The 26,807-nt window shown below is 41.0% G+C and overlaps 1 protein-coding gene across 1 annotated transcript in view; it reads left to right on the top strand.

Annotated features, from left to right (window-relative positions):
- CPOX (coproporphyrinogen oxidase) overlaps nt 1-25,842 on the top strand; it is a 29,828-nt gene extending 3,986 nt beyond the window's left edge. The window contains exons 2-8 of the mRNA XM_027103092.1: nt 11,595-12,693; nt 14,832-14,975; nt 15,771-15,881; nt 16,515-16,656; nt 18,691-18,909; nt 22,404-22,508; nt 24,504-25,842. Coding sequence (XP_026958893.1) covers nt 12,159-12,693; nt 14,832-14,975; nt 15,771-15,881; nt 16,515-16,656; nt 18,691-18,909; nt 22,404-22,508; nt 24,504-24,591 — 1,344 coding nt within the window. The 5' untranslated portion in view covers nt 11,595-12,158 and the 3' untranslated portion in view covers nt 24,592-25,842. The remainder of the gene's footprint in view (nt 1-11,594; nt 12,694-14,831; nt 14,976-15,770; nt 15,882-16,514; nt 16,657-18,690; nt 18,910-22,403; nt 22,509-24,503) is intronic.
- The last annotated feature ends 965 nt before the right edge of the window (nt 25,843-26,807 follow it).

The raw sequence follows: 26,807 nt of genomic DNA, 5'->3' as shown, positions 1-26,807 counted from the left end.
GTTACTAGGAATAGAGACTCATAGCCTTAGCGCACAGTAACTGATAAATGTGGAACATCAAATCCACGTCGTGGAATGGCAGATTTTACTCATCCTATCTGTGGTGGCTTCACTATATCATTAATTGTCTTCAGTAGGTTCTGCTCAATTTATTCTCTCAGAAGGGGATTATACTTACAGCCTTCTGTTTTTTTTCTTATCCTCTTTCAGTTAGGGTTGAAAGGGAGGAGAATCAATTAACTATTTAGTGTGATATATATAAATCCCCTGTATTACTATGTTAGGCTATAGCTTATTCTCAAACAGGAAACCATCCATGGATTTTTTTTAGGTTAGAGTTAAATGTCTGAAACAAAAAGACCCCAAAATGTAGTGGCTAAAACAAGATTGAAGTTTATTCTCTTCGATATAACTGTCCAGAGGTAGTAGCCCTGATATCTACTCTCAACACAGATTCCATTTTGGGTTCAAAATAACTGCTCCACTTCCTGCTCTTACATCTGTATCCCAGCCAATGGAGAAAAGACCAGGGAAGAACACAGTCCTTCCTTTTAAGGACAAACCCAGAAGTGGCATACAACAGTTTTGCTCACATCCCGTAGACCAGAATTTGGCCATAAGCTTCAAGAGAGGGTGGGAATGTAGTCTTCAGTGAGGCAGCTATATGCCCCACTAAAACCTGGAGTACCATAATTAAATGAAGAAGAGGAGAATGGATTTTCAGTGGAGAAATAGTTGTCTTTGCCACAAACCACTTTCTATATTTGAACATTTTTCTGTGATTCTATAAGCAGCCAGTTATTCACAGAAAATAGGCAAGAAAAACAAGTATCAGGTATTTCAAGAATGACAGTTAATGAAATGGTAGAATTTTTACAGAGATGCTGCTGATTCAGCTGAGAACCTGTTTTCTTTGCTTTATTGCCCTTCATGGCAGAGATTTATTAATTATGGACCTAGACAATCAATTCAAAAGTAAATACAGGCAGTCCTTGAATTGCGTGACCTCAATATGCACAAATTTCAGTTAGTTACCATGGTTTAGTTAAATATCACCAGCTCCCCAACAACATAGTTCAAATTCAGTTACCACACACACACACACACACACACACACACGGTAGATAGAGATAAAGATGGATATATAAAGTGCAGGCCGCATAGCCCAGGGAGATCAGCTCAGTGCATCGTGACCACCTAGAGGGGTGGGATAGGCAGGGTGGGAGGGAGACGCAAGAGGGAGGAGATATGGGGATATATGTATACGTATAGCTGATTCACTTTGTTATACAGCAGAAACTAACACACCATTGTAAAGCAATTATACTCCAATAAAGATGTTAAAAAAAATAAAGCAGAAACTTTGTGCTAGCTCTTCAGTCCACAAATCACTACATAAATAACAGGTGCACATGATATTCACTGACCAATCACATTACTTTTTTTGAAAGACTGTTTGTAGCAACCTAAATGTCCATCGACAGAGGAATGGATAAAGAAGATGTGTTACATATATACAATGGAATATTACTCAGCTGTAAAAAAGAATGAAATAATGCCATTTGCAGCAACATGGATGGACCTAGGGGTTATCATACTAAGTGAATTAAGTCAGATAGAGAAAGACAAATACCAATTATATCACTTATATGTGGAATTTAAAGAAAATGATATAAATGAACTTACTTAAAAATGGAAACAGACTCACAGCCTTTGAAAACAAACTTATGGTTACCAAAGGGGAAAAATGTGGCAGTGGGAAGGATAAATTAGGAGGTTGGAATTAACATATACACACTACATACCGAGAGCAAAGTGGGTAACTATGTTGCTTTTTTGTCTAACAGTAATAAATTCATGTGACATTTTACAAAAATGAAACTGAAAGAGGTAATTGGACAATAGACACGAAAGTGTAGTAAAGCGACAAAAAGTGAAATTCTAATTGAATATAAACAGAATTAGAAAAAGCTGACCATGGAAATGTCATCACCACCACTGAGACAGATATTTAGCCAGAGGAACTGTGTTAGCATTCTCCAGAGAAACAGAACCAATAGGATATGTTTATATATAATAGTGAGAGACTTATGTTAAGGAATTGGCTCCCATGACCATGGAGGTTGGCAAGTCCAAAATCTGCATAGTGAACCAGTACACTGGAGACCGAGGTGAAAGCTGATATTGCAGTTCAAAATTTGACCAGATATCTGGACACGATGGCCCAACCAAGTTGACACATAAAATTAAGCATCACAGGAACTTGGTGAAGGTTTACTTATTGACATAACTGAAGAAAGTGGTTATGACAAGCCAGCTAAAGATGTCCCAGAGAAAGTCATGCTGGTAAACAAATAAACAAACAAAAACCCTTCACATTAAAGGAACTCTTGGAATATTTCACAACACTGAAAGCACACTGAAGGCACAAAGGATAAAATATTGGAAGCTAATCCAAACTTAGAAAGGAGCCTGACAATTCACCAAGGCATAGAAAAAATGCTCTTTCCATATCATAAAGATATACAACAGAAAAAGGCAAGCACTGTTGAAACTATTCTTGATAAGTGCAAAGAAATAAAACACTTTACTTCTGAATGTTTCTAATGCTTTAAATTGCATCGTACTAAATAACTACTAGTTTTGATATTTTTTCATTTATAACTTACAGTAACTAAATCTTTAATGTTTTGACAAAACATTTTTAAAGATCACAAAACAATCAGTTTTCTCACATTGATCATTCAGATTGATTTTTCTGGCTTCTGTGTGCGTGGTCATTTTTATGATCCCAAAGTACCATGCAGAATGGGGACTGCCTGTGTGGTATTTCATTTAAAGAGGTTACCTGGTGGCTCAAATGGAATCTCTTTCTAGGAGGGTGGGAGAAGGGTATTAGCTCCTTTGCATACTCTGAAGTTCCTAATAAGGTGCAGGTATTTAGAAAATATTGGTTTCATTGTTTTAGTGGACAGTGACTCTGGGTCAGATGAAGACAGTGCAGTAATGTTAAGACAGCATTAGAAACAAGGTCTACACTTGGTCTCTGTCTAAACCTAAACTTCAGTTTCCTGATTCATCATGTGAGAGTAATAAGAGTGGTTACATCTGGGCTTCCCTGGTGGCGCCGTAGTTGAGAGTCCGCCTGCCGATGCAGGGGACACAGGTTCGTGCCCCGGTCCGGGAGGATCCCACATGCCGCGGCGGAGCGGCTAGGCCCGTGAGCCATGGCCGCTGAGCCTGCGCGTCCGGAGCCTGTGCTCCGCAATGGGATAGGCCACAACAGTGAGAGGCCTGTGTACCGCAAAAAAAAAAAAAAAATTATGGGGTTGTTTTGAACATAGCACATAGCAAGTGATAAATAAGTGTCTATAGGAAGAATGAATGACCAGGATTCAGTTTGACCAAGAATAGTTACCCCACAAAGTTCTCATAACCCTTCGGTTACAGTTGAGGTTAGGACATTAAGGCTGCCTGGGAACTGGTTAGAATGAGGGTGAGGGTAGGACCAACTATTTGGAGCGAGAAAGCCTGGTCCCTTGAAGGCACATATATCAGGACCAAAAGTGTTTAATCCTTTCTCCCAATCCTCATTCCCATTCCCCTTGACCTTTGTGCTCTCTGAATGGAGGCTGAATGGTTCAATTTGGGAAAAAGAGCAAAGGAATTAAAACTTGGGTCTGATCACGGGGTCTCCTAGCGGTGCACGTTCTTGCATTTTTAGTTCTCTCTGTTGCCTCACTCCTCTCAGCAAAAAACAAACAAACAAAAAACAAAACCATGCTCAAGTCTTCCAACTCAGACAAAAGATGGATCTTATAACTGCCCACCTGAGCTACTATTGTTCCATATATTCTTTTAAATTACCTGCCACCTCATCTGGATCTCTGAAGCTTTTGTCTCAAAGGCATCCAAGTGACTTCATAATTTCTAGTTATCTGGTACTCAGCACTTAAGTTCTCTGATCAGAAAGTACAGCTTTCTGTCCACTGGCCACACTCTCCTCCTTGATGCCCCCCACCCCATGCCTCTGGGACATAGCACCAAAGGTCCCAAGACTTCTTGTTTCTTTTGTCATTAAATGTGTCTTGTGCTCTGTCTTCGGACTTTGAACCCTTTATCCTTGTGTTCTAAAAGTTCTTCTGTGAACTTTTCATCATTCCAGCTGTGGGTATCTCACAAATCTACCCTTTCAGTCCTTACCCCTTTCTGGGCCCACATTTTGATTTACACAGCCCACCAGCATCTTAAATTCAATGTGTCTGCAATAAGAGAGAGTATTTTAAATGTGCTTCCCCTCCCTCTGCATTCATTCAACACCATCACTTCCAGAAGCAAGTTCTGGTCCTAGCTAAACAGTTAGACATCGGAGAAAATGTCACTCTAGTTAGATACAGAGAACAAAGGAAACCAATTCTCGACTCCTAAGCTTAGTAAGTTGTTGATAGGGGTTTAAGTTAAAAGGTTTTAAATGTGTATTTTCCAGGAGAGTATTCTAGTCCACCAAATGAGATGAATTCTCCATGACATGAATGGGAGCAGCTTTGCATCTCTTCTGCAAATACCATTGGTTGCTAGGGTCACGAAATCATCATGGAGGCAGGTACCCAGGAGCAATGTTAAATGTCATTCTTATTTCTGTCTGCTGAGGATTACTCAACAGCAGCCCAATGCCCATTGTTCCTTGATTGCCTAACAGAAGGGACACCTGCATATATCCCAATACTTTGTCCCTAACATTTTCCCAAATGATTCCCCACACACACCTTTCAGTTGACCCATGATATTCTTAAGCCTCCTAGAATGGATGTTGAGAGCATTGTATAGTGAAGGGGTAGGTGGCCAGGAAGCTGCTGTGTCCAGGCAAATGGACTTCTGGAGAGCTTTGGCTAAACTGGTGGAAACAACTCTTTTAACAACTGTCTGGATCAAAGTGATTACCTCCTGTCCCCCCTATACTTGCTAGTTCTTCTTTCTGAATTTCATATTTTTGTTAATCTTAGATCCACAGGCTCAATACTGGGATAATCTTCAAAAATTTCTCTCTAAATCGGGCATTTATGCTATTGTTTGCTTACCATATTTCCCTTTTTCTAGAAATGACATCCCACACTCACCACTCATTCTCTCCAACACTAATTACAGGGGGAGGTCCCCTGTGCTCTAACATGATCCTATCTCCTACCCCAGCCATTGTGGATTTGTTCCAGGGTGGGCATCTGAACGAACAAGGAAGAATTAGAGTATTAGAAAGACTTAAGCTGCAAGTAAAAGAAAACCTGACAACCAGTACCTTAATTTATTTTTTCTCATATAATAACAGCTCCAAAGGTAGGCAGCCCAGGGCTAGTGCATCTGCTCAAGGATGTAACCAGGACCCAGGCTCCTTCAATCTTACTGCTGTGCAAACTTTTTCATGGGACTTTCTTAATCTTGGTTGCAAAATGGTGCTGTAACTCCAGATATCACATACATATTACTATAGGAAAGAATTACAGAGGGGCTAAAGGCAGAACATAAAAGACATAAGGGGCAGGCACCATGGCTTTCTCTATTTAATAAAATTTTTCTGGAATATTTGGGTGGTATCTACACCTCTATGAAAAACTAATTTTAAAATTACTTTAGTTACATAAATCACAGCAAGATCTTTTTTCGACCCACTCCTAGAGTAATGAAAATAAAAACAAAAATAAACAAATGGAACCAAATTAAACTTAAAAGCTTTTGCACAGCAAAGGAAACCATAAACAAGATGAAAAGACAACCCTCAGAATGGGAGAAAATATTTGCAATTGAAGCAACTGACAAGAGATTAATCTCCAAAATATACAAACAGCTCATGCAGCTCAACATCAAAAGAAAACAAAGACAAAGTCAGAAAGAGAAAAACAAATATCGTATATTAACGCATGTATGTGGAACCTAGAAAAATGGTACAGATGAACTAGTTTGCAGGGCAGAAGTTGAGACACAGATGTAGAGAACAAACGTATGGACACCAAGGGGGAAAACCGCGGTGGTGTGGGGATGGTGGTGTGCTGAATTGGGCGATTGGGATTGAAATGTATACACTGATGTGTATTAAATTGATGACTAATAAGAACCTGCAGTATAAAAAAACAAACAAACAAAACAACTAATACTAAACTTTCTTTGAGTTATTTGTATGGAAATATGTTAATATAAATGTTTCAGACATTACATGAAATTTCTAAAAATCTTATATGTTCTGGTATAATGTTATAAGTCATAATTCTAGTTATTACTTTAAAATGTATATCTCAGAAATAACTAAATTTCCTTGTCAATTGCATTATTATGAACTTTCATCAAATCTTTAACCATAATTATTTTTAAGTCTTTTGTCATTTACAGACAGTTCTGGGTGTACTCTGATGCTTTCACAAAAATGTTCCTATAAAAAGGTTTCACCTTCAAGGAATTCATGGAAAAGACTCTGACAAGTACAGGTTTCTGGTAACTGACTATGCTGCTGAACTGAATGAATAAGCATTTTCAGAACTCTAATGGAAAACTGATGAATTCATAAAAGTGCTAACAAAAGATCAAGATAAAAATAATTAATTATATGGGACTCAGTGAACTGATGAGGATGATTATAATTTTTGTGACTTTCTGTTTGAATAAAACAAACAAACAAACAACCTAACCAAAAAATGGGCAGAACACCTAATAGACATTTCTCCAAAGAAGACACACAGATGGCCAACAAACACATGAAAAGATGCTCAACATCACTAATTATTAGAGAAAAGCAAATCAAAGCTACAATGAGGTATCACCTCATACTGGTCTGAATGACCATCATCAAAAAAATCTACAAACAATAAATGCTGGAGAGGGTGTGAAGAAAAGAGGACCCTCTTACACTGTTGGTGGGAATGTAAATTGATACTGCCACTATGGAGAACAGTATGGAAGGTCCTTAAAAAACTAAAAATAGAACTACCATATGACCCAGCAATCCCACTCCTGGGCATATATCCGGAGAAAACCATAATTCCAAAAGACACATGCACCCCATTGTTCATTGCAGCACTATTTACAATAGCCAGGACATGGAAGCAACTTCAGTGTCCATCAACAGAGGAATGGATAAAGAAGATGTGGTACATATATACAATGGAATATTACTCAGCCATAAGAAGGAACAAAATTGTGCCATTTGCAGAGACGTGGATGGACCTAGAGACTGTCATACAGGGTGAAATAAGTCAGAAAGAGAAAAATAAATATCATATATTAATACATATATGTAGAATCTAGAAAAATGGTACAGATGAACCTACTTGCAAAGCAGAAATAGAGACACAGACGTAGATAACCAATGTATGGACACCAAGGGGGGACGGGGCGTGGGGTGGGATGAACTGGGAGATTGGGATTGACATATATACACTACTATGTTTAAAATAGATAACTAGGGACTTCCCTGGTGGCACAGTGGTTAAGAATCCGCTTGCCAGTGCAGGGGACACGGGTTCGAGCCCTGGTCCTGGAAGATCCCACATGTCGTGGAACGGCTAAGCCCATGCGCCACAACCACTGAGCTCACACACCACAACTACTGAAGCCCGCGCACCTAGAGCCTGTGCTCCGCAACAAGAGAAGCCACGGCAAGGGGAAGCCTGCGCACCACAATGAAGAGTAGCCCCCGCTCGCCACAACTAGAGAATTCCTGTGTGCAGCAACGAAGACCCAGCACAGCCAAAAATAATATAAATAAATAAATTTATATTAAAAAAAATAGATAACTAACAAGAACCTAATGTATAGCACAGGGAACTCTACTCAGTGTTCTGTGGTGACTTAAATGGGAAGGAAATCCAAAAAGGAGGGGATTATATATATATATATATATAGTTATATATGTGTATAACTGATTCACTTTGCTGTACAGCAGAAACTAACACAACACTGTAAAGCAACTATGCTCCTATAAAAAAAATTACTTCAGTTAAAGAAAAAACAAATTAGCAACACCAAATTGAATTAGATATTTAGCCTACATTAGCTTTAAAAAACAATTATTTTAATGATTTGTGTAAATATTTGCATCCAAAATCCTAAAAGTTTAAAATTCTAGGACAAAAATTGAGTAAAAATCTCAAAAATTCCACTTCTTTGCTAATCTCACTACTATCACCCCATGACCACCCTCATTAGAATTTCGGATAAATTGGCAGAAGTTTGCCAAGGCAAACATATCTGTTTGGCAGCACAGCTCATAATTATCCTGAGTTTCTGTATCTAGCAGAAAATAACAGAGCTGAGTCACTTGAATAATATTGGGTTGGTCAAAAAGTTCATTCAGGTTTTTCATACCATCTTATGAAAAACCCGAACGAACCTTTTGGCCAACCCAATACATTTCTTAAGTTTGGCTCTCAAAATTTGGGAATTGGTGAAAGCAGTACAATTTAGTTAAGGTACTGGGCATTATGACTGTGTGTGTGTTTTTAGAAGGCAGAAAATCTGCCAGAGGGATGTCAGAGTCTTTTCTAATTCTCTCCAGAAAAAGGCAGACTCATATACCATCAGCAGGCCTAAAGTCAGTTATGTTCAACAGGGCTTTGGGGCAGAGAGGAGGGGTTTACCCTCCTCTTATCCAGTTCATAAGGATTCTGGGAAGCATGTGGAGTTTGAAAAATGATACTAATATACCTATACTTCATGAGTTTGTATAAGTCTAGTCAGAATCATTTTGGCTGGTAGGGTCACACAGAACACACAGCAGTGCAGGAAACTGGGTTCAAAAAGGATGAGAATATCTACCTTACACCTTATGTCTTACAACTTACTCTAAACGTATGATTTGTCCCTGTCAGCTTTCTGATGCTTGAAATTGCTTGACAAGGGGATGCCTTTTACTCCACCCCAACAAATAACACTTACATACAAGTATCCTCCTTGGAGACAATTTGAACGCCTAGGAAGTGTGGTTTAAACTCACACTAATCAGGCTGTTAAGGTCTTTCTTAAGTGTACCATAACAAGGTGAAGGTAGGGAAGGCGCTGGAAACTAGAGGAGGAAATGAGAGAGGCCCTGCACATAGAAAGGCTAAGGGTGGGGAGGGGTGGAAACCTGGAAACTAGCACACAATTGGGCTCAAGTCCAGCCTATCTGACCAGGCAAATGTTCAAAACAGCCTGTGCCTGCTTATCTTTTACTAACTTTATGGGTATTCTCAGAATTAGAGCAATAATGAAGGGGGTTCTTAAAGGAAAATGGGCGAGAGAGGTTCCTTTTCATTAATGAGGTTCACTTATCACCACCAGGCTCAGTCAAACCCCATCACAGGGCTTCCCTGGTGGCGCAGTGGTTGAGAGTCCGCCTGCCGATGCAGGGGACACGGGTTCGTGCCCCAGTCTGGGAAGATCCCACATGCCGCAGAGCGGCTAGGCCTGTGAGCCATGGCCGCTGGGCCTACGCGTCCGGAGCCTGTGCTCCGCAACGGGAGAGGCCACAACAGTGGGAGGCCCACGTACCGCAAACAAAACAAAACAAACAAACAAAAACCATCACAGGCATCTAGAAAAGGCAAATAAAGCCTTCCTTGAGTGATAGTTCTTCTTCTGTTTTTTAAAAAATTAAGGTATAATTGACATATAATATTAGTTTTAGGTGTACAATGTAATGATTTTATATATGTATCTATTGCAAAATGATCACTGCAATTAACTAGTTAACATCCATCACCACACATAGTTACAAATTTTTTTCTTGTGATAAGAATTTTTAAGATCTACTCTCTTAGCAACTTTCAAATATACAGTATAGTATTGTTAACTATAGTCATCATGCTGTCTTACATCCCCAGGACTTATTTATTTTATAACTGAAAGTTTGTACCTTTTAACCCCCTTCATCAGTTTTGCCCCCTCTCCCTCTCCCCTCACATCTCACTGTCTCACAACACTCTTTCTTCTTGATTCCTTCGGAGCGTCTGGCAGTGTCTCCTGCTCAGTCTGCCCTCTGTTCATTCATTCTATAAACATTCAGAGCCAGCCACACGCTAGGCATTGTGGTAGGTGCTGGGGACACAAAGACCCTGCTCTCACAAAGCTCACAGTCTGGTGGGGTAGACGGATGTGTTGTCTGTAGGACAAGTGTTAGGTAGGGGTGAGCACAGGAGCCTAGAGGAGGAGAAGATGCTATCCAAGTCAGCCTGGGAGGGTCAGGGATGGCAGCCGTGGGAGGTGAAGCCAGATCCCAGTTCTGAAAGGCACAAAAGAGTTGCCCAGGTAGAGAGAGGTGAGGCAGGAATGGGATTCGGAGTGACAAAGTGATTGTGAGCAGGTGCGTAGGCCCAGGACCCAGGATGCCGCAAGGATATCCCTGATAGGGCTGAGGCCCCAAACTGCCCTGTGGATCTTTCTTCTCTGAACACAGACACCGTCTGTCCTTCACCTCCTCCCTTACACCTCGAGGTGTTCTTTTCAATGGTCTAGACCAGTCAAGGAGGGTTAATACCCAGCTAATGTTTCTTAATCCCTCGCCCACAGAGCTCCCAGACCCTCCCTCACCCTGTTGAGGGCTAAACCTCCTTAAGGCTCTTCAGCTCTGGTGTCTCCCCTGCCAAAAGACCTGCCAGGCTTCCAGGCTGGGTTTGGTCCCCTCTTGGTGCTCACTCAGTCCCCATGTTCCCTGCAGTGGGCTGCATTATACACCGATAGTTCTTATCTTTTCTTTCCTTTGCCAACTCAGCCTCCCGGCAAGTTACACTACAGCTAAAAGCTTCCCCCAATGTAGTTCATTCACTTCTTAATCCAGGCCTTTAACATTAGAGAATCTGCTAGAGAGTCAAGCATGCCCACCCAGCTAACAATATGCTCTGTGTAAGAGCTGCTGGATGCTGTTGTGGATGAGAAAATACACTGCCTTGAAAAACTGGTTTGACCCGCAGCCATGGAATTTCCATCACTGCATCTAGCCACCAAGAAAAAACGTAGAAACCACCACCAGTGGCTTACGTAATTATCTACTACTAGAAATTAAAATCATCCTGGAGACTTAAGGGACAAATTAGCCCATGACAGTTCTTCTTACACTCTTATGTCCAGACAACATGGAACTGTGGCATGGTTACAGGAACAAAAAAAATCTACCAAACCTATGTTAGCTTCTTTCCTCATTTCTCTTGACGTGTGTGTGTGTGTGTGTGTGTGTGTGTGTGTGTGTGTGTGTGTGCGCGTGCATGTGCGCGCGCTGGGGGTGAGAAGAGGAAGGAGTGTGAATGTCTGTCCTGCCTAGCTTACCGGAGTTGCTGCAAGTACTAAACGTGAGAAATACTTGGCAGCACTCTACAACTGTAGGATCCGTATGTTTAAATCTCTTCTTCCTTGAGCAGCCAGACACACCAGTTCCTAAGTTTTATGCTGGTTTAGTAATAAAACACTTTGCTTTTCCTAGTTCCAAAATAATTAAGTGGGCACTGTAGAAGCAAGGCCTGGGAAGATTTTTATGATAGAACTGTGGTATGGAATTGATCCCAGAAAGTCTTTTCCTAGGATTTTCTTAGGAGTCCTTTAACTAGCTTTTCCGACTCCTTTTGAAAACTAGCCCATAGGTAAGGAGTTTCCCAGGCTCCGCCCCCACCAATCCTACAAGCTCTAGAAGCTCTAGAGGACTAGAACCGGGGACGAAGGGGCCATCTATACATACAGGAGTCAGGGTTTGCAAGGCTGTTTAGAAATATAAGTCGGGGCAAGGCTCTCTGGCCACATTTCTCCCCAGTTAGCCCTCAGCGCGTCTAGCCCTACTTTGTCTTCTCCCTGTGATTGGGTGAACCGCAGATCAGAGGTTGTGCGTGACAAGACGGCCTCTTTTATCTCCGCCTTCGCTTCCACTGCCCTCTCCTACCCAGCACCCCAGTTCTCTACCCGTGGGCCCCGCCCTTCTGGGGACGGTGGATTCTTTTATCTCCCGGGCGCGCCCCTGCAGGCGACGATAGGAGCCGGGACTACAGCTCCCGGCATTCTACGCCGGGGAGCCGACCCGGTAGTAGCTCTTTTCTGGCGAAGTTTCCCTGTGCCTGCGCCGCTCGCTGCTCGCCGCTTGCCGCTCGGAACTCAAGGGGCTCAGGGGCCTGTCTGCGGGAGGTGGGCACTGCCCAGGGTGACAGTGCGGGAGCATGGCCATGCACCTGGGCAAGCTGAGCGCGGGCCCCTGCTGGCTCGCGGCGCGGGGCGGCTGCGGGGAGCTGCGCTCTTGGTCCCTGCGCTGCGCGGCCGGACGCTTCTGCCGCCCCCCTGGCACCGCTTGCCCCGAGCAGAGCCGCGGGCTGGGGTACGGCCCTACTGCGGGAGGCGGCCCCCGGCTGAGGACCGGGCTGGCCGCGGGGCTGGCCGCGGGGCTGGCGGGGCTGGCGGGGCTGGCCGCCGCCGCCTTCGGGCACGTGGAGCGGGCGGAGATGGCGAGCAAGAGCTCGGGGGTGCCGAGCCCCTCGCCGGGGAGGCCGGAGGAAGAGGACGACGAGCTGGCCCGCCGCTGCAGCTGCTTCATGGCCTCGCCTGTGACCGACCTGCACGAGCTGCGGAGGAGGCCGGGCGACATGAAGACCAAGATGGAGCTGCTGATCCTGGAGACCCAGGCCCAGGTGTGCCAGGCGCTGGCACAGGTGGACGGGGGCGCCCGCTTCTCTGTGGACCGGTGGGAGAGGAAGGAAGGTGAGGAGATCGGCCCCTAGCGGGAGGTGGAGATGGGGAAGAGAGGTCGGGCTTTAGTTTGCAGGCAGAAAATGACTCAGAATAGGGGATGGGAGTAAGGAAAGGGGTACCTACACAGCGGCTGCTAGGTTAAAAGGGACACCTTTAAAACGATTGATACTGACAGGGTCATCAGCCCTCAGCTTGCAGGTGTGGACCCAGATCTGCTGTCACTCTAGTACTGGACATTTAAAAAATCTTTGCAATTTTATATGGCATTTTTCATACAAATCTTAAGGTCAGTTTTAGCCAACAGGCTTGGATGTCCAAGGTTGTAACTGAGCATAGATTTTCTCCACATTTCCTCTGCTTCTCTGGGTGCGTTTACCCTTTCTTTTCCTTTGGAGATGGAAAAAAAAAGTCATCTCCTCTTTACTAAGGGTCAACCAGTCTCCTCCAGCTGAGGGAGTTATTGTGTCATTGTGTCTTTTCCCCAGGTTACGCAAGAAATATTTGACCTGGCTTGTCAGTAGTTCTGCCAAATGCACCCATCAGATTTCGTGCCAGGAAAATCTTTATTTCCACTGGTAAAATACTTAAGTATTATAACCTAGTACTTATAGTGTCCTACATTCATGACCATGTTATTGCCTATACAGTGAAACCTTACATCTTGGTCATAAACTTAAAGGATTTCTGATTCTTCTTACCTGGGACTACTGCAGCAACTTCTCATCAGCTGATTTGGGGCTGTGATACTGCCACATTTATTTTAAATGAAGTTAAATCTGGTTTTCATAGTGTTTTCCATCTTGTAATTTTTTTTAATTAATTAATTATTTTTGGCTGTGTTGGGTCTTGTTTGCTGCGCGCAGGTTTTCTCTAGTTGTGGTGAGCGGGAGCTACTCTTTGTTGCGGCATGTGCGCTTCTCATTGGGGTGGCTTGTTGCGGAGCACAGGCTCTAGGTGCGTGGGCTTTGGTAGTTGTGGCACGTGGGCTCAGTAGTTGTGGCTCACAGGCTCTAGAGTGCAGGCTCAGTAGTTGTGGTGCACGGGCTTAGTTGTTAGTTGCTCCGCAGCATGTGGGATCTTCCAGGACCAGGGCTCGAACCCGTGTCCCCTGCATTGGCAGGCAGATTCTTAACCACTGCCACCAGGAAAGTCCTCCATCTTCTAATTTTTTAAGTGAAGACTGTTGAATCAGGACACAACCTGGACTAGCTGTGTGACCTTCAGTAGTTACTTTTTGTGCCTCTGTTTCCTCATCTATGAAATGAAATTATAAATAACATGAATTTATTATAAGGGTAAAATAAGGTGTATATATATGAAGTGCTGCAAATATTGTTTGATGCTTAGAAAGCACTGAGACAAATTGTTTGGGCCACTTACTAGTTGTGTGTTTTTGGAGAAAGTATTTTGCCTTTCTGGGCCTCAGTTTTCTCATTTGAAATATACAAGGGTCGTACTGGATCATCTCATGTCCCATCCAGCTCTAAAAATTTTTAGAAATAAAACAAGCCAAACATGAAGCTTCATGAAACAGTTAACTCTTGTGGTACCTCTAGTGTCTTCAAAAAACAAACCAGCTACTAGTAGTAAAGCTCATATACCTAAATGTTAATGTGTCTCACTCAGTTCAAGCTTCCGAATTCCTTAAGCATTTCAGTATCTGTTTTTTAATTACCTGTAAACAAAATTAAAAGGCAAACAGCACACTGAGAAAAAACAATTGAAACAATATGGAGCTCTTAAATTTGGCAGTACTGGAACACTCTTTGAGTGTACTTATTCCTGTTTTTAATCTTAGCTTTCTCTCATGTATCACAACCAACAGCTGCCATTCTGAACAGTCTTTATTTGAAGGGAAACTATTCCAGTGATTCATTTTAGATGATGACATAAGGATGTAGAAGAGTATTCGGTTGGGTGGTGTGGGGAGATAAAATATTCACCCATGATCAGTAGCAAATGTCATAAAGCTAAGCTGGTTATCTAATTTTATTGTACTTAAAAATTATAAATATGCTGATATTATGGAAGATTTGGAAAATAGAGGAGGAAAATAACTCCTAATCCCACCACCTTCGTGCAGCAGTTGTTTTTAACTTCCCATATACCCTTAACATTCTCTCCTCATTTTACATTTCCATAAACAGGAGGTGGTGGCATCAGCTGTGTACTTCAAGATGGGCATGTTTTTGAAAAGGCCGGGGTGAGCATTTCTGTCGTTCATGGAAATCTTTCTGAGGAAGCAGCAAAACAGATGAGAAGCAGAGGAAAAAAGCTAAAGACGAAAGATGGTAAATCAGACAATCTCCTTTAATAGTTTCTGTAAACCTTTTCTCTCGGCAAGTTTTATTTATAAAGTACATATTGCTTCTGTAAAATTCCATCTGGGTGCCTGTGCCAGCTGAGCATGTTCACAGTTACTTTTTTTTTTAACATCTTTATTGGAGTATCATTGCTTTACAATGGTGTGTTCATTTCTGCTTTATAACAAAGTGAACCAGCTATACATATACATATATCCCCATATCTCCTCCCTCTTGCGTCTCCCTCCCACCCTCCCTATCCCACCCCTCTAGGTGGTCACAAAGCACCGAGCTGATCTCCCTGGGCTATGCGGCTGCTCCCCACTAGCTATCGATTTTACATTTGGTAGTGTATATATGTCCATAGTTATGAAGAACCTAGGGGCAGGACAGGAATAAAGGCGCAGACATAGAGAACGGACTTGAAGACACAGTTACTTTTTGTTTTTTGTGGTGCGCGGGCCTCTCACTGTTGTGGCCTCTCCCGTTGCGGAGCACTGGCTCCGGACGCACAGGCTCAGCGGCCATGACTCACGGACCCAGCCACTCCACGGCATGTGGGATCTTCCCGGACCGGGGCACGAACCTGTGTCCCCTGCATCGGCAGGCGGACTTTCAACCACTGCGCCACCAGGGAAGCCTGACACAGTTACTTTTTAAAAATTATATTTTAAGAGACAAATTGAAAATCAACCTTTGAAAATTGATTCAGAAACCATGTTGGAGTTAATTTGTATCAAGCCAGGTGATCGAGTGCAGCTCACTGCATGTTTTACTTTCCAGGTAAATTGCCGTTTTCTGCTATGGGCGTGAGCTCTGTTATCCACCCCAAGAATCCTCATGCTCCCACTATCCATTTCAACTACAGATACTTTGAAGTAGAAGAAGCCGACGGTAAGGGTTCTGGAGGTGTGGAAAGTATTATTGTGCAAAATGTGTATTTTAAAACACATTAGGGGGCATAACATCTAAAATCAAGAAAAAGTAAATACCATCTTAACTAGGTTTTTTGGGAAACATGAAAGCTTATTCCTTGGCAGGTGCAATGGATTATTTATTAGATGTGAAAAGTGAAAGTGGTATTGGCTGGTCTCTGGCATCCCCATTTTCCTCCAACACACAAGGAATGATTTAATGAACCCGAACTTAAAGTGCACACAGGGTTCTTTGCAAATATAAATTTATTACATCCAAAGGAAAACCTCACGTGCAGTGTTAAGTTGCCATTGAGAACTTGCTTTTGGAAATTATTTTCCACATGTGTAGCTTTGCCACTCACTAGTGCCTTGTCAGTGGGTTTAAGATGGGGTGCAATTGATCATGCTTCATTATGTAAATATAGTTCCAGTCTATGTTTGCCATTAGCTAGGCCAGCTGTTACCCTGTCAGAGCACCTCTGCAGTGCACGCCACTCCTTTTGGTGTCTCTGCAGGTGATGGCATTTAAAGCAATGTATTTAACTTTTCCTTTTGAGTAGTGTGCTGCATCTCAAAGTCCACATCAGAATCACATGTCTCGATTTGGTAGGTAACAAGCAGTGGTGGTTTGGTGGTGGATGTGACCTTACCCCAACATACTTGAACCAAGAGGATGCAGTGCATTTTCACAGGACTCTAAAGAAGGCTTGTGACCAGCATGGTCCAGATCTCTACCCCAAATTTAAAAAATGGTAGGTAAAGTTATTGAACTTTTCATGACCGCTAAGTATTTTCCATTCCTTTTGTAGATCCTGAAGGCACTACTGTGTCACTAAGTATCTTTTTCAGCTTATGAAGGTTGAGCTGTTTCCTTCCTCCCTCCCTTCCTTCCTTTCACCAGAAGTGAGATACGAGTTTTAAGTGGTTTTAATACATTATTTTCTTAGGAATATTTGAATGTCTGTGATAAAAATTGGGCAGCAATATCATTTTTGATACCAGATGTTTTAGGATATAAACTTGAAGGTGATATATGCCTGAGAATCAGACGCTTTTTAATCCTAAAGTGGGATATTAAATTCTCATCCCACACGAGGATTATCTCGTTGCCATGGAAATGTGTTAGGGCATGGGAAGGGTTGGAGAACTGTTAGGAGAGGTGCAAATGTACCGGAGATTTTGGACAAGGAGAAAGTGGGATTGGAAACTTTGTGAAAGGAACTCTAATGGTAAAGAAAGAAGTTGTGAGGAGACCCAGGATATTTGGTAGATGTGGAATGGAGTCTGTGCATAAGTTGTTTGGAATAATAATGTACTCAACACTGCTTAGAGCTAATTGCCATTATAGAAAAAGGAGGAACAGAAAGGGTTTTTGGGTTTTTTTTTGGCTTTGCTTTTAGTGCTAATATTTGTGGAATCTTGATGTTATTTATCTAAGAATATGGAGTTCAGCTTTAAAATCCTCAGAAATTATAAAACATTTAAATAACCTCTCTTTGATTTGACATTACCACGAAACACTGGACAGCTATGAACACACAGATGTAGGATGAAGGGTTGTTTTTCTCTTACAAATCAGCTTCCTTTCAGGAGGAGGATTGGTGGGGTAGATATTCTCTCTCTCTTTTTTTTTTTGGTTTCCTTTTATCGCTATTACTGAAGAACTTTATCTGAGTAGTATTAATAAAATATCTAGGATGCGGGCTAGCCAAAAAGTTTTAGTATACATATTTAGTAAATCTCTTCATTTCGTAATATCATGAAAAGAGATTTGGAAATAACATGATTTAGTTAAAGCTGGCTTTACAGCCTTGCTCAGGATATACTTTAATTCTGTTAATAAAATGTACCTGTGAAGAAAAGCCAGCAAGTCACAGTCATGGTGAATTATACCAGCACATCAGTTCTAGGGATTTGCATCTGCTGCCTTTTTTTTTTTAACTTTAAGCTATTAAGGCTATTTTTAAGATAACCTTTTCAATAGTTTTTAGTTTTTGTTTGTACAGGTCTTCTATTTAGGAACCCTCATTATACAGAGGTAATGAAAACTATTTCCAGGATGTAAACTATACTGCAAATTTAGCAATTAGGAAAGACTTAGGAAATCTGCTCTAGTAGGCACAGGTGGGGAAAGACTCAAGAACAAATTGATAGTTTCATGTGCTGGTTCACAAGGGCAACCTGCAATGTTCTGAAGACTCTTATTCTCTGACCATTTCCTTCCACCAGCCCTCCCCCTGAGTTATGCATGCTATAGAGTCATCACATTTTATTGCCGAAAGAGACCTTGGAAATAATTTACTCTGCCTTCCTTTGGTGAATAAGAACTGATTCAGACAGCTTAGGGGTTAGCACTCCGTCAAGGACCTGGTTTGTGTCATTGTTGGTAGAGGATTCCTGCCTGCTGCAAAAGTAGCAGTGCTTCTGAGGGCAGCAGCACCACTTGTTTTAAGAAATACAGTGCTTAAAAAAAAAGAAGGAAATACAGTATTAATAGTGGACTCTGTTTCTTTTCAGTAAAGGTCTTAGAGTGCCACATCTTCAGATAGACATGTATTAGCTTGCCTGTTGCTTTGTAGGTAAAAGTGTAAGCATTTTCTTCGTTGTTGATAACTGCAGGAAATCTGTCTAAAACTCTAGTTTCATTTTCAGACATGGACAAAAAGTGAGGGCGCTGTGCTGGCATTAGTCAGGGATGGTGCTCTAAGCTGAAATGCTCACACTGATTTTCATGTCTGTCTGTTTTTTCCTCTTTGGTCCCTGATTTGGCCTTGCTGTATTTTCAGGTGTGACGATTACTTTTTTATAGCCCATCGTGGGGAGCGGAGGGGCATCGGGGGTATCTTTTTTGATGACCTTGACTCTCCATCCAAGGAGGAGGTCTTTTGCTTTGTGCAGAGCTGTGCCCAGGCTGTCATTCCTTCTTATATCCCCCTTGTGAAAAAGCACTGTGATGACTCCTTCACCCCCCGGGAGAAGTTGTGGCAGCAGCTCCGGAGAGGACGGTGAGTGAGTGACCGGAGAATGAACCGTCTCATTGCGTAACTCTGGGGTGGGTAGGAGGTCGGGAAGTGGGGCAGCCGTAATCAGAGTGGATGATATGTTGTCTTGGGCAGATACTTTGTCAGAGTTTTGTTAATACCCTAATTTCTTTTCATAACTAGATAAGTATCAAGTGAATTAAGAAACATTATATAAAATAGTATTATAAAAAGAGCAAAGTTTGTTTAACTTGTGTATACATTAGAGAACCATATTAGGCCTATAGTAAGAACTTGTTGAGTTTATTTCTGCTGATTTCTTATAGTTTCTTCTAGCAATACCTTCCAGCCTTACACCAAGATAGGGGAATCATTTAATGTTTTTGCTGCTTTGTAAATTTGGAATCACACATTTTTTTCATTTATCTTTAGGTTTTCTTGGAATGTGTTACGATGAAAATAATCACTTCAGAAATTATTTACACTTAATGATAGTATTTATTAATTATGGAGATGTTAATATGTGCTGGCTAATATGTTAGGCAGTTTGCATCTAAATTTCTTCACAAAGCTGTGAGATTGGTGTAATTATCATCATTTTACAGATGACAAAACTTAGCAAAGTAAGTCCCTTGCCCAAGTTTACACAGCTAGTAAATAAAAGATCCCAGGTGTGGAACCAGGTCATCGTGCCTTCAAAACTTGCAGACTTTCTTAGATGTGAATGAAGTTAAGTAGGTCTTATTTCTGACTGCGATGCTCACCTTAGCCACCCTGCGTTGTGCACGCAGCTTGGTGAGCTCAGTTGGTGAGGTCATCTTCAGCGGGGGTGTGATTGTGAATCAGCTCCAAATTATCCAATCTTCCCGCTCACAGCGGTTTCTCATTACCATCTTAATTGCACGTGTACTACTGGTCCATGGCTATAAAATGGATTTTCTCGTTTATGTTAATTTTGTCTCAGGCATATGAAACTTTGGGTACTTAAGGAGGTAAAGCTAAAAGGTCAACTTAGATAATGTTCAAAGTCTCAAGGTAAATGTTTGTTGTTTATTCTTTCTTAGGACTACCTCTGCTTGCTTGCTCCCTGTTTATAAACTTGGGAAAATGAGAATTGATTAAGCGTTCTTGTTAGTTCTTTAACAGTGCTGTTTTGGGATGTTATGCATCTGTTTTGGGACTTTTTTTTTTTTTTGGTCCCATGATTTCCCAGATACACCTTTACTACTCCTTCCCTTCACTTGAGTTGATTAGGTGCCTCCTATGGCTAGGGACCATGCTGGGAAAAGCTCACAGTGTAGTGGGGAAGACCATCCTAAGAGGATGATTTAAAACTCTGTGGAAACAACAACAACAAACTCCAATAAAAAACAAACAAGAAACTAAAAAAAGAAAAACTCTGTGGAAAGTGCAATGTTCTAGTTTTGCGTAAGATTTCTTACGCAAAGCTGGCAGGTTTCATGAATACTATGAGGTGTGAAGCCTTGAAAACTTCTTGGACATAGGAATGATGTTTTATTTTGTTTGTTTTGGTTTTTATTATTAATTGACAACATATTTTGAAAGTTCCATTTGTGTGTATCATTTCATGTCCGTGTTTTTTGAATTAGGCAGAAGTGTGGGGTATTAGGTTGATTTTCTGTGGTGTGGTGGGTGACTGTACTTTCAAAGAGAGGCTCCTTCTACCACCCATATCTCTGGGCCTTAAAATGGCAGAAATCTCTGGGGCTTAAGATAACCCCAGCTCTTTGCTGCGGTTATGAGCCCTGTCTTCACTTTCTTACGCGGCATTCATAACCCATTATCTGTATTACTCTTCCCCACTTCCTCGCATCCCCTTCTGTATGACTTTCCCCTGCAGTGGTTAGGCTGCTTCTCTTTTGACTTTGCAGCCTCTTACTTGGCTATCTCATTGAGTCTCTGGTCCTCAGTTACTACTATTCTCTCCCCAGACCTTGAACCTCCAGTCTTAGTCTCCTTTTTTGTTTTGCTGTATTTTGGGAAAGGGAGACAGGATGGGTATCAGTTAAATTGAAGGGAGTGGTTAAGGTTCATAGTTTGTAGGTACCTCGGAGAGGATAAATGTATGGAAAGGATCGGAAAGATCAGATCTAAGCAAAACCTGGTGAGAGTCAGGCTGATATACAGAAAGGAGCATTGTTCGCTCAGAACAGAAAAGCAGCACAGGGATCCTATAGAGGCTCATTTGGGATCTCCTTACAAGGGTCTTTGAACAAGACATCTGTACAAATAGAGAGTCACAGCCATCCCTTAAATATCATGTTTCAGGAGGGTGACATCAGGGGTGAAAAAGGGAGCTGAGAGACTGGAATTCTTTTCCATGGTCTTAGGAAGAAGTTAAGAAGATCCGTTTAAATTATCTTTTGAAACAGACATAAGAAGGTATTAAATAGTTATTAGTGCACAGAACTCAATCAGTGATAAATAAGTGATGAGGACTAGAAAGGGATCCATGAATGTAATTTATTTAAATTTTCTCAGAGCCTTTGGCAAGTTTCCACAGTGAAGGTTGCTTTCTAAAAATTGAAGGACTGTGGGAATCTAGAGAATATTTTTCTCTAGTTATGATTAAATACAGTAACCCATGCATAAACGGTAATATCTGAGAGAAGTTTAGACCAAGAGAGTAGTTTTTGAGTGAGTTGAGAAATGATATGAAGGGGGACTATTGAAATTTTCAGATTTATGGATCATTCTCAATTCTTTTGGGTAGTAGAAATTATCTTTTGAAATTGGAGAGAACAGACCCTTTTACAAAGGATCTCATGATGTTAAAGGCACTCACAGATTTTTAAGCTAGACAGAGTTTAGATATGACTCTGTGGCAGTTCATGGAAAACTAATATCCTGAACCAGGTTTTAGTTGATGCTAAGGACTGAGCACTGCAACTCAATCACTACCTTCTATTATGACTTTGTCATTAATTTGCAGGAAGACTGCTTATTAATGCTGTTAACTACTTTAAGAAAAGGAAATATCTAGACTATATTAGTAATTATTAATAGATTTCTGTAATCTTTTCTTGGCTTTTCAGTTACAAGAGCCTCACACTGTCTTAGTTCGTGTGAGTTATTAGCAGTGAAATGAAGTCTTTGACTGTGAAGCATCTCAGACTCTAGGCGAGGGCCAGAAAGAGCTGTTTTATCCTGATAAACAGTGCCATTTGCTTTTCTTAATTGTTTTTGTGCCTTCAAGTTCTAAGCTTTGTGTTCATTCTGTTTATTTATTGGAAAACATAACCTTATTGTTTTATAACTGCTCTATGTTGGGGCTGAATCTATATCCTATTGTTTGTTGGATAGAATAGCCTTTTCTTTATGCCTTTCCAGATGGCGAAAGCTCAGCTGACGAGACTGGTGTTTTCTCTGCCAGTTCCAGCTGATGGGGTGGGAGGTGGTGGGAAGGTGCCCCCCCCCTTTAAGTATTTGTTATGGACTAATCTTAAGAAAGAGTTTACTCAGCCAGCCCTTAATCTTATTTGATGTTTTTATGTCAGGTATGTAGAATTTAACCTGCTGTATGATCGGGGTACAAAGTTTGGCCTCTTCACTCCAGGATCCAGGATCGAAAGCATCTTGATGTCTTTACCTCTCACCGCCCGGTAAGAATAACTCATAAGAATAATAGTTATTCCCTAACCCCACAATCCTCTAATCCCCACAAAACATGGACATTGACACCACAAATGTCTTTCCTAAAGATTTCATTGGTTTTGACCTTGCTGCCTGTATAAGAAAATCACAGGCAAATTACAGGAAAATCAAATTTTTTTTTTAAGGGGTGGCAGGATAAATGATATAGCTTTATATGTGAGAGCAGGGAAAGGATAGAGGGAGTGAGAAGATAGGGTGGATGATGGTGTCTAGGGAGCTAGATTGACTGTTCCTACTTGGTAATTTTCTAGGAAGAGCTATGAGCAAAGCAGATTTATACGAACATAACAGCTCTTTAATTTTATTGGAAATGATTGCACTTGTGGGGAAAGGTCTTATTCTCCACTATGAAGTATTAAGCTTGTACGAAAGTATGCAGGATTATTTCAGATGCTTTACGTGCTGCCATGGTGTGCTTCCATAAAGGTTAATTGAATCTCTGTGGGGAATTTTAAAATCTATTTATGTTGGTGCTATTAGGTTAATAAAGATCTACAGTTGACTTTTTTTGGCTTTGAGGAAGTGAGAATGGTGTGTATCCAGACTGAAACAGAAAAGATCAGAAAAAATATGACCATTGCTTATTTTAGAAGAGCTAGAATCTTCTTTTCTCCATGAGTTTAAATATCCAAATAAGAATGGACTGGCTGGCATTGAAGGTCTGCCTTGCGTCCTTCTGCTGTGCAGATCTAGCCTTGTGAGATCGGTACCCTCTACCATTGTCACTACATTCAGAATGGCATTGGCTCTGTCCTTGTTTAGCTGTTGCTCGTGGGATCTCATGTCTTTGGCTGGATTCTCATGCACATCACTGTTAGGTGTTCTTGCCACCCTAGAGGCAAGATGTGATTAAAAAGTAGACATGAGGGGCTTCCCTGGTGGCGCAGTGGTTGAGAGTCTGCCTGCCGATGCAGGGGACACGGGTTCAAGCCCTGGTCCGGGAAGATCCCACATGCCGCAGAGCGGCTAGGCCCGTGAGCCATGGCTGCTGAGTCTGTGCGTCCAGAGCCTGTGCTCCGCAACGGGAGAGACCACAACAGTGAGAGGCCCGCGTACCGCAAAAAAAAAAAAAAAAAAAAAGTAGACATGAGATCTTAAGGCCTCGGGTAGTCTACCTGATCTCTGCTGGCCTTTAATTATAATGCACATTCCAAACTGCAGGTAAGGGCGGATTATAAATCAATCCCCTGCTCAACTGAATAACATTAATGCATTTAGCTTCTTAAAGTCTGCACCAGGGGTCTGCAAACTTAAGGCTTCAGGACAAATCTAGGTCCACTTGTGTTTATGTACAGCCCTTAAGCTAAGAATGGAATTTACATTTTTCAAGGATTATTAAAGACAAACAAAAAAGGAATAGGCAAGAGACTGCAAAAGGTATGTGGCCCCAAGAGCCTAAGGTATTTATTATGTGGCCCTTTACAGGAAGAGTTTGCAGCCTCTGATCTAAACCAGTGTTTGCCGGATTTCATGCTACAGTTTGACCATTTTGACCATATTTGTAGATTTATATATAATCTGAGGTACTATTTACTTAAATTTTATATTCTTCGTTTTTTCAGAGAGAAAATTAAAGGCAAACCAACATTTCTGTCATAAATAGAAAGTAACACATGAAAAAAAATGCCAAAGTACTAAGCTAAGAAAAGTTTGCCCATGGATCACCTGAGGTTCTATACTTTATGAAACCCTGGTTTATAGTAAAAGTATGTTTTGGCTCTGGAATATTAATATTAGCTAGAGTATGCTCAGGAATTATTAAGAAACTTTATTTCTTTAGCAGCAAATATTTTTTAAAAGCCTAGTGGAGACAAAGAGGTATAAGTCTTTTTATTACTCTTAGAATTTTATTTTTCATTTATTTTAGATAAAGAGCTATGTATGTTGTTTATTTATTTTTTTATTGTTATTACGTTTTTTGCTTCTGTTTTGAACCTGCCTAGATGGGAGTACATGCATTCACCCTCAGAGAACTCCAAAGAAGCTGAAATTCTGGACGTTTTGCGCCATCCGAGGGACTGGGTGCATTGATGCAGGCAGAGCAGTCTTCCTGGGGTCTGGGGGACACACAATGGGCCCCCTTCTCCACTGGCTGACACCACCGCCACTGTGTGGCACTTAGTTACCTGTGTCTCAGAGCTCCAGTCTTCTCCGCCCTGGAGTCTGCCTCCTTTCCTGGTGAAATGTGTTTTAAGCACCACAGGCTTCTGCTGGATGCTGTCAGTGGTGGGTGGTGAGGTGGCAGCTTGTCAGAGTCAACTGGTTGATGTAAAACTCGTTTATACTTTTAGAATCATTTTATATGACTAGTTTACAAACAGTGACAATTTCCAAGAATTGGTTTAGGGGATCTAAATATTAGAATTTGTATCAGGAAACTTCTCATGTTATTTTTTTTGTTTCATATATTTTTTAAAGGTTTAGTTTCAGCCACAAAAATCTGTTATGGGACAAATTTTATTTTCATTAATTCAATGAGATTGAGACTGGTAATTTTAGAAAGCAACTGGAAATGAAAGTAAAAATTTTACTTTGTCATTACTGAAATTGCTTTGATCATAATCTTTATATATCTTTCTCTAGAGATCATAGTATTATAAAATATTCACTTTTGTAATGATAGATATTTAGGGATACTTGAAATTTTCTTAGTCTCTGCATGTTACAATTCAGTGATTACCTGTAGTTAAGTCTAAAGTGACATCACTGTTATTTAAACAAGGGATATCTAAGTTGTAATTTTGATTTTTGTAGAACTATAATTTGTTGATGCTGAGATTCTTTGCACTTTTGAATGTGAAAGCTTATACCCTTGGATTCTGATACTTAAAAATTTCTATTCCAGACATTTCTGTATGGAGGTTTAGACTAAGAACAATCCTGGGGATGTTGTGAATTTAGGAAATGAGAAACATTTTCCTTCTCTAATTAAAGCAGACATAACTAGTGTAAGAAGCATGTAAGCATTTTATAAATATATGTCCTTGAATATGGACTAATTGAAATAGTCCTCTTTTTAAATTAGAGATTCTGCAACTTTTACCTTTGCTCTTAAGAGAAAATCACAACAGAGTTCTCAAGACTTCTGTGTTCGTATAATAATGTGAATATTTTATTCATAATATATTGAAGTTTATAAGGAATGTTATCTTCCTACGTATTATTAAGCATTATCTTGGAATATGTTGAGTGTATGATCTTGTGACTCTGTAGAGCTGGAAAATGTATGAATTCTTCAACTCTTACAACAGGTGTGCTGATAAATTTTATTATGAAATATGACTAAGAAATGTTTGTATTTTTCATTTTTTCCAGGGTAATTGACATAGGGAAGATAAATATTTCTTAGTACTAAAACCATAGTTCCTCATTCCTAGGTATTTTACCCAAGAAAAATATAAATTTTGCAGTTGAATTTTCATAGCAGCTTTATTCTCAGTAGCCAAAATTTAGAAATAACACAACTGCCCATCAGCAGGTGAATGGATAAACAAGTTATAATATATCCATATGTTAAAATACTACTCAACAATGAAAAGGAACCTCTATTGATAAAGGCAAGAACATGGGTGAATATCAGAAAGTCATTATGCCAAGTGAAAGAAGCCAGACACAGAAAAGCACTAGCCCCAGAGGTTATGTGGTGTCACGTCCTTCACATTCCGTTGGTTACAAGTGAGTCGCTAAGAGCAGCTCCCAATTCACTGGGGAGGGAATGAGACCCCAGCTCTCAATGGGAGGAGTGTCAGAGATTTGTGATCGTCTTCAAAACCACCACATAGCCTTTCACACCTAAAACCCAAAATAGATTTGGCATTCCCTCCCTTATTGCCCTAATCAAATCCCGTTGAGTCCACCTTTGAAATGTTTCTTATTTCCTGCCTCTGTCCCCTGCCATGACTCTACTTTGGTCCCACATTCCCTCTCACCTGAATATTTGCCATACCCTACCTGCCTCTGGTCACTCTGACCTCCATTCTCTCCCTTCAGAATTACTTCACCGAATAGGAAGCAACCTAAGTGTCCATCGACAGATGAATGCATAAAGAAGATGTGGCACATATATACAATGGAATATTACTCAGCCATAAAAAGAAACGAAATTGAGTTATTAGTAGTGAGGTGGATGGACCTAGAGTCTGTCATACAGAGTGAAGTAAGTCAGAAAGAGAAAAACAAATACCATATGGGAACACATATATATGGAATCTAAAAAAAAAAAGGTTCTGAAGAACCTAGGGGCAGGA

Source organism: Aethalodelphis obliquidens, unplaced genomic scaffold, assembly GCF_003676395.1.
Source record: "Aethalodelphis obliquidens isolate GAN/ISIS:26980383/991018 unplaced genomic scaffold, ASM367639v1 scaffold1, whole genome shotgun sequence".
Lineage (NCBI taxonomy): Eukaryota > Metazoa > Chordata > Mammalia > Artiodactyla > Delphinidae > Aethalodelphis > Aethalodelphis obliquidens.
Note: the sequence above shows the minus strand (reverse complement) of the source record. Positions and strands in the feature narration are given on the sequence as shown.